General features: G+C 54.5%; 1 protein-coding gene across 1 annotated transcript; it reads left to right on the plus strand.

Moving 5' to 3' along the window:
• Nucleotides 1–5,880: 5,880 nt before the first annotated feature.
• Nucleotides 5,881–7,423, plus strand: BAX (BCL2 associated X, apoptosis regulator). The gene is made up of 4 exons (XM_017500509.2): nt 5,881–6,007; nt 6,579–6,630; nt 6,718–6,864; nt 7,222–7,423. Exons 1-4 carry the CDS (start codon nt 5,974–5,976, stop codon nt 7,406–7,408), a joined length of 420 nt encoding a protein of 139 aa, XP_017355998.1. The 5' UTR covers nt 5,881–5,973; the 3' UTR covers nt 7,409–7,423.
• The last annotated feature ends 556 nt before the right edge of the window (nt 7,424–7,979 follow it).

Genomic DNA, 7,979 nt, shown 5'->3' on the forward strand with positions numbered 1-7,979 from the left:
TATTTTTAGTAGAGACGGAGTTTCACTATGTTGACCAGGATGGTCTCGATCTCTTGACCTCGTGATCCACCCGCCTCGGCCTCCCAAAGTGCTGGGATTATAGGCGTGAGCCACCGCGCTCGGCCTGGCATGGGTTTTAATGACAGCAGTGGGCCATCTGGTACGGCCACTGCCATCACACCATCTGCTGCAGGGAGGGTACAGAAAAGAGATGGACAGCCCCTCACCCCTGCAGTCTACTTCCCTAGGGGCCACCCCAAAGGGGCTGGGCTGGGTTGTGTGCCAGGTGAGGGGGAGCTCCAGGCCATCCCTGAGTGCCAGGGCCACAGGAGGAGCTCATAGCAATGTTGCTTCTGCCCCAGATGCCAGCCCGGACCCAGGAAGGACCCAGAGCCCCCACACCAGGCTTCACAGGGGTATGGCCAGGTGCCATCCTTTGTAGAGTCGGCAGGAACTGGGGACAAGCAGGAACCCTGCCCCTTCCAGGTTGGTGGGGTGAGAGCTCCCGGGAAGAAACTGAAGCCACACAAGCCATGGCTGCAACACGGACACCCTGTGCTGTTGGGAGCCAGGAGTGGACAGGAGCAGCGCCCAGCTGTGGCAGCAGATCTGGGCCTCCCACGCTACAAGCAGGCAGGGGCCTGTCCCCCAGGGCACAGCTGCAGCCACCCAAAGTGGGGCTGCAGACCCAGGCATCCCTGCACTCTTGAGAGGCCTGGGAAGACCTCCCTTGCCCTTGTAGGCTCGGAGGTGCCTTCTTCCATGGCCTGGCCTCTCACTACTCCTGCTCCTGCTCTGATCTCAGTGCACTTGGGGCTGAGGCCAGGTGTTGTCACTGCCGGCCAGATGTGCACATGCTCGGGGCAGTGCTGACATGCCAGCACCCTGCCACCGCGGCCTTCTTCAGACATTGGGTGTCAGGGAGTGCAAGAGGGGAACCTAAGGGTGGCTGGGTGTTGGCCTGCAGGTGTCCCTTGGTGCCAGCAGCCTGGGCACCATGATGGCCATGGGAGGCAGACAGGACCCTGCCTGGGTAGAAGGGGTCAGTCCCCAGTGAAGCCTCATCTTCAGGCCAGGGTAGGCCTGAAGCCTGGGGCCCAGGCTGCCAGTCCTGCGGACCAGAGGGGGATCTCACGGTGCTTTTTCTTGGGCCTACCCATGGCTGCCCATGGACCAATAAGCATGCGCTTCCCCGCTCTGAGGCCCATAAAAGCCCTGTGTTCCACCAGAGCAGGCAGCGGATAGAGAGACAACATGATGATCAGCTACAGAGAGGAGCTGCCCTCTCCAGGACCTCCTCTCTGCTGAGAGCTGAGCACTTAACGGGATGACCTGCCTACAAAGAGGACCTACCCACTGCAGGTATCCTCTGCGCTGTCGTAACGCTCAGGAAAGCTCCTCTTCATCTTGTTCACCCTTCACTCGGCTGCATACCTCATTCTTCCTGGACACAGGACAAGAACTAGGGCAAAGGTGCCGCCAGGCACAGAGGTTTCTGGCCAGAAAAGCAACACCCCAAAGATCCCGTAACAATTTCACCAGTTAAGTGGAGGCCTGGGCACTGGAGCCAGATGGCACATGTGACCTCAGGAAACGAATGGTGTGTGGGTAGAAAGTGTCCCTGCATACACTCTCCCCCAGCCTCTCTGTCTCTTCATCAGTAAAGGGGAAGCGCTACTACTGACTTTCCTTTGCGGAGGAATAAATAAGATGGTGGCTGAGGTATGGTTTGGATCTGTGTCACTGCCCAGATCTCTTGAAATTTCATTCCCAGTGTTGGAGGGAGGCTCTGGGTGTTGTCACTGCCTGCCAGATGTGCACATGGCTCACAGGGGTGGCTTCCTCAGGAATGGTTAGCACCCTCACTTTGGTTCTGCGCTCACGACAGTGAGGTCTCTCAAGATCTGGTCGTTTAAAAGTGTGTAGCACCACTGGGCGTGGTGGCTCACGCCTGTAATCCTAGCACTTTGGGAGGCTGAGGCGGGTGGACCACCTGAGGTCAGGAGTTCAAGACCAGCCTGACCAACATGGTGAAACCCCCGTCTCTACTAAAAATACAAAATTAGCTGGCTGTGGTGGCACATGCCTGTAATCCCAGCTACTTGGGAGGCTGAGGCGGGAGAATTGCTTGAACCCGGGATGCAGAGGTTGCAGTGAACCGAGATCGTGCCATTGTACACCACCCTGGTCAACAAGAGCGAAATACAGTCTCAACAAAAAAAAAAGTGTGTAGCACCTTCCCGCTCTCTCCTGCTCCTTCTCCTACCATGTGAGATGCCTGTTCACCCTTCACCATCTGTCTTGAATGGAAGCTTCCTGAGGCCTCCCCAGAAGCAGATGCCTGTGTAACACTTACTGTACAGCCTGCAGAACCATGAGCCAATAAAACTTCTTTTCTTTATTTTTTTATTTTTGTTTTTATTTTTTGAGACAGAGTCTCACTCTGTCGCCTAGGCTGGAGTGCAGTGGCATGATCTTGGCTCACTGCAACCTCCGCCTCCCAGATTCAAGCTATTCTCCTGCCTCAACCTCCTGAGTAGCTGGGATTAAAGGCACATGTTACCATGCCTGGCTAATTTTCATATTTGTGGGCTTAATAGTTTTGATACGGCATCTTTATTATCGTAAAGAGTTTTAGCCAGGGGTGTGGAGGGTAAAAAAATACAAATAAAAAATAAAAGAGTTTTAGCCGGGCACAGTGATGCATTCCTGTAGTCCCAGCACTGTGGGGAGCTGACGCGGGTGGATCACGTAAGCCCAGGAGTTTGAGACCAGCCTTGGCAACATGGCGAAACCCTCTCTCTACAAAAAATACAAAATTAGCCATGCATGGTGGCACACACGCATAGTCCCAGCTACTCCAGAGACTGAGGTGGAGGGATCCCTTGAGCCCAGGAGGTTGAGGCTGCAGTGAGCTACAACTGTGCCACTGCACTGCAGCCTGGGTGACAGAGGGAGACCCCGTCTCAAAATAAATAAATAAAAATAGCCCGAGTGCGGTGGCTCACGCCTGTAATCCCAGCACTTTGGGAGTCCGAGGTGGGCAGATTATGAGGTCAGGAGTTCGAGACCAGCCTGACCAACACATTGAAACCCCGCCTCTAATAAATAAATAAATAAATAAGGCCGGGCGCGGTGGCTGAAGCCTGTAATCCCAGCACTGTGGGAGGCCGAGGCGGGTGGATCACGAGGTCAAGAGATCGAGACCATCCTGGTCAACATGGTGAAACCCCGTCTCTACTAAAACTACAAAAAATTAGCTGGGCATGGTGGCGCGTGCCTGTAGTCCCAGCTACTCAGGAGGCTGAGGCAGGAGAATTGCCTGAACCCGGGAGGTGGAGGTTGTGGTGAGCCGAGATCATGCCATTGCACTCCAGCCTGGGTAACAAGAGGGAAACTCCGTCTCAAAATAAATAAATAAATAAATATAAAGTTTTGACTTCACAATTAGCTAAAAAGTGTATTCCCTGACTCAGTGGCTATACTGCTCAGAGACGGTAGCCGCATTAAAAGCCCTTTCTTTCCTTCCTTCTCTGTAACTGGGGTAGGGAGTGGGCTATCTCATTGGAATGGAGTAACGCACAGAGATAAAGCCAGCCGCAAAGTTAACAGGAAGCATTATTTCTCTCAAGGATATGCTTTTTTTTTTTTTGGAGATGGAGTCCAGCTTGACAGTCAGCTGTCACCCAAGCTGGAGTGCAATGGCACGATGTCTGTTCACTGCAGCCTGTCTCCCAGGTTCAAGCGATTCCCTTGCCTCAGCCTCCCAAGTAGCTGGAGTTACAGGAGCGCACCATCATGCCTGGCTAATTTTTGTATTTTTAGTAGAGACAAGGTTTCTCCATGTTGGTCAGGCTGATCTCGAACTCCTGACCTCAGGTGATCCGCCTGCCTTGGCCTCCTAAAGTGCTGGGATTACAGGCATGCGCCCCCGTGTCAACGACATGCTTTCCTACTCACTGAGAAACTTTGTTCTCTACACTCATAAATTGTTGGAAATTCTATCAGTAAAAATGAAACAGCCCGTTCTTGCTTGCAGGATCTAAGCCACTTGATACAGAGTAGCAGCCTTGATTTCCAAGGCAGGTGCAGAGCTTCAGATAAAGGGTTTCTGGATGCAACATTGCACATGTTTCCAAGAATTCAGGACACTGGTTTCACTTCACAGTTCTGACCCGATGTTGACCTTGCTTTGCTCTAAGCTACCATTGGATTGTCACCTAAACTCTACCCTTCCCATTTATCCAGGCTTTTTCTTTTTGGGACAGGATCTTACTGTGTCCCCAGGCTGATTGCAGTGGCACGATCCATCACAGCCCACCGCGACGGGACTTCCCAAGCTCAGCTGATCCTCCCACCTCAGCCTCCCAAGTAGCTGGGACTACAGGCACACACCACCACATTCAGCTAATTTTCTTTTTCTTTTGAGACAGAGGCTCACTCTGTTGCCCAGGCTGACCAACATGGTGAAACCTCATCTCTACTAAAAATACAAAATTAGCTGGGCATGGTAGCACGTGACTGTAATCCCAGCTATTTGGGAGGCTCAGGCAGGAGAATTGCTTGAGCCTGGGAGGCAGAGGTTGCAGTGAGCCAAGATTGTGCCATTGCACTCCATCCTGGGCAACAAAAGGAAAACTGTGTCTCAAAATAATGATAATATGTGTATACTCATGCAAACACCATTCAGATCAAAATATGGCATATTTGGGGCACCCAGGGAATCTCTGTTGTGGCCCCTCCCCTCCATACACTGCTGATCCATCAGCACAGATGAGTTTCTACCACTTTTTGAACTTCATATTCCTTTTATTTTTACACAAACACTCACGAGTCATGACTGGGTGAGGTGGCTCAAGTCAGTCATCTCAGCACTTTGGGAGGCCAAGGTGTGAGGATGGCTTGAGCCTAGAAGTTCAGAGACCAGCCTGAGCAACATAGAGGGACCCCCATTTCCACACAATAAAAATTTTTTTTCTGTTTTTTGAGACAGAGTCTCACTCTGTCACCCAAGCTGGAGTGCAGTGGAGCGATCTTGGCTCACTGCAGCCTCTGCTGCCCGAGTTCAAACCATTCTCCTGCCTCAGCCTCCCGAGTAGCTGGGATTACAGACACCTGACACTGTGCCCAGCTAATTTTTCTATTTGTAGTAGAGACTTTCACCATGTTGGTCTTGAACTCCTGACCTCGTGATCCACCCGCCTCGGCCTCCCAAAGTGCTGGGATTACATGTGTGAGCCACCGTGCTCGGCTCCACAAAACATTTTTAAAAAATTAACCAGGGACTGTTAATTTTAAAAAACAGCTACTCAGGAGGCTGAGGTGGGAGGCTTGTGAGCCATGATCGGGCCACTGCACTCCAGCCTGGGCAACACAGTAACATCCTGTCTCAGAAAACATAACAAAACAAAACAGAAACAGAAAAGCAGGCCCGGCGCGGTAGCTCATGCCTGTAATCCCAGCACTTTGGAAGGCTGAGGCCAGGGTATCTCCTGAGCTCACAAGTTAGAAGCCTGGACCTGGGCTATATAGAGAGATCTAGGTCTCCACAAAAAAAACCACTCAGCCTTTAGTCATCTACAACGTCCTGCCTGGAAGCAGGTTATCTGAGGCCTCTGAGTCTTTGCTTCTGCGCTGGGGAGAGCCCAACCCATCCCGAAACGTCTAAAACTCGTGCCTGGATACAGGAAGGCATCAGAGCGGGGATTGGACGGGCGCTGTCGGAAGGGCGCCGCGGCTGGCTCGCATGGGGAGATGCTCATTGGACAGTCACGTGACGGGACCCAGCCTCCCGAGGGAGCGAGGCAGGTGCGGTCACGTGACCCGGCGGCGCTGTGGGGCAGCCGCCCGCGGCGGCCATTTTGCGGGGCGGCCACGTGAGGGACGCACGTTCAGCGGGGCGCTCACGTGACCCGGGGCGCGCTGCGGCCGCCCGCGCGGACCCGGCGAGAGGCAGCGGCGGGAGCGGCGGTGATGGACGGGTCCGGGGAGCAGCCCAGAGGCGAGGGTGAGGCGGGAGGCAGTCGGGCGGAAGGAGGGCGAGCCCCCCTCGCCGGCCGGCCCCAGGATCCCTCTTACCGGCCTGGGGCCGTGCGATCTCCAAGCACTGAGTGGCAGGAACTCCCGGATCGGGCGCTGCCCCTACGTCCTCGGAGGTTCCCGGCTCTCTGGTTCCCGGTGCCCCGATCTCTGCCTGTCTGGCGCTCTTGGATGCCCGAGACCCAGGGGATCTCAGAATCCAAGCCCCTGGGCAGGCCCGGGCTTGTCGCCCGCACCACTTCCTGCCTCTGGCGCTGGTGGGAGGGGCGGGTCTGGCCTCTGCCCCCTCAGGCCAGTGGTCTGGATGCGTTTGGTGCCCCCCTAGCCTCTCCCCGCCGGAAGAATGCAGGATACAGGCCTAGCCTCCTGGCCTTTCTCCATCCGGGACTCAGTTGTCTGGGCCCCCATCACTTTATCTACTAGGGTCCCAGAAGTCCAGGGTCCCCAGCTCTGTCCTCCCTCAGGGACCGTGAACCTCCACAGTCTTATCCCCTAGCACCCAAGAGTCCAGGCACCTCTTCCCTTCCTTTCTCCTCTAGGGCCCACCAGCTCTGAGCAGATCATGAAGACAGGGGCCCTTTTGCTTCAGGGGTGAGTTTGAGGTCTGTTTATCGGGGCACAGATTTGAGGAGTGACACCCCGTTCTGATTCTGCACCTTCACTCCATTCCCACCCTAGTTTCATCCAGGATCGAGCAGGGCGAATCGGGGGGGAGGCACCCGAGCTGGCCCTGGACCCGGTGCCCCAGGATGCGTCCACCAAGAAGCTGAGCGAGTGTCTCAAGCGCATCGGGGACGAACTGGACAGCAACATGGAGCTGCAGAGGTGGGGGACCCCGGGACCCAGAAGTCCAATCATGGGGCTCCTGAGAACACAGGAGTCCCAGCCCCACATTCTCCTCCTCCCCTAAGAACTAGGAGTCTGGGCTCCACCACTCAGCCCAAACATTCCGGACTCCCAACCCTCCTTCTGTCAGGATTTTAAAACCCTCCTTTAGGGAGTCATTTTCCTGCCCTGTTAAATGTCTGTCTTGTCCCCTTCCCTTGCCCCCATTGGCCTGTTGCTTTTCATTTCAGCCTGGCGTGGGCCTCAGTTTCCTTATCATTGCTGTGTGGTGGATGTGAGAATTTCCACCGTCTGCCTGTACCCGCTCCCCAGCGCTGGTTCTCCTCTCTCCTGCAGGATGATTGCCACTGTGGACACAAACTCCCCCCGAGAGGTCTTTTTTCGAGTGGCAGCTGACATGTTCTCTGACGGCAACTTCAACTGGGGCCGGGTTGTCGCCTTTTTCTACTTTGCCAGCAAACTGGTGCTCAAGGTGGGCAGCTGCAGGGCAGTGAGCCCAGGGATGCTCCCTTCAGACCTGTAAGGACCTGGGGATCGTGGGACCTACGCCTGCTGTGACCCAGTAACCACAGAGGGCTTGGGAGAGAGATGGCCATGCACTGGGGGTCGGCTCCATCATTTATTCATTCAACAAGCATTTACTGGGCCTGTAACGTGCCAGGCCTGTACTTGGCACCCAGGACACAGCACCGTACAAAGCAGGCTACGTCCCTACTCTCAGGGAGTTCGTGTGCAGGGCAAAGTATAGTAGGGGGTGTGATTTAGCAGAGTAGTCAGGAAAGACTTCTTTTTTTTTTTTTTTTTTTTTAGATGGAGTTTTGCTCTTGTTTCCCAGGCTGGAGTGCAGTGGCGCCATCTTGGTTCACTGCCACCTCTACCTCCCAGGTTTAAGTGATTCTCCTGCCTCAGCCTCCTGAGTAGCTGGGGTTAAAGGTGTGCGCCACCATGCCCAGCTAATTTTTATTTTTATTTTTAGAGATGCAGTTTCACCATGTCAGCCAGGCTGGTCTCAAAGGCCTGACTTCATGATCTGCCCACCTCAGCCTTCCAAAGTGCTGGGATTACAGGCATGAGCCACCGCCCAGCCTTTTTTT

The sequence above is a fragment of the Cebus imitator genome, unplaced genomic scaffold (assembly GCF_001604975.1).
Source record: "Cebus imitator isolate Cc_AM_T3 unplaced genomic scaffold, Cebus_imitator-1.0 Scaffold266, whole genome shotgun sequence".
NCBI classification, from domain to species: Eukaryota; Metazoa; Chordata; class Mammalia; order Primates; family Cebidae; genus Cebus; species Cebus imitator.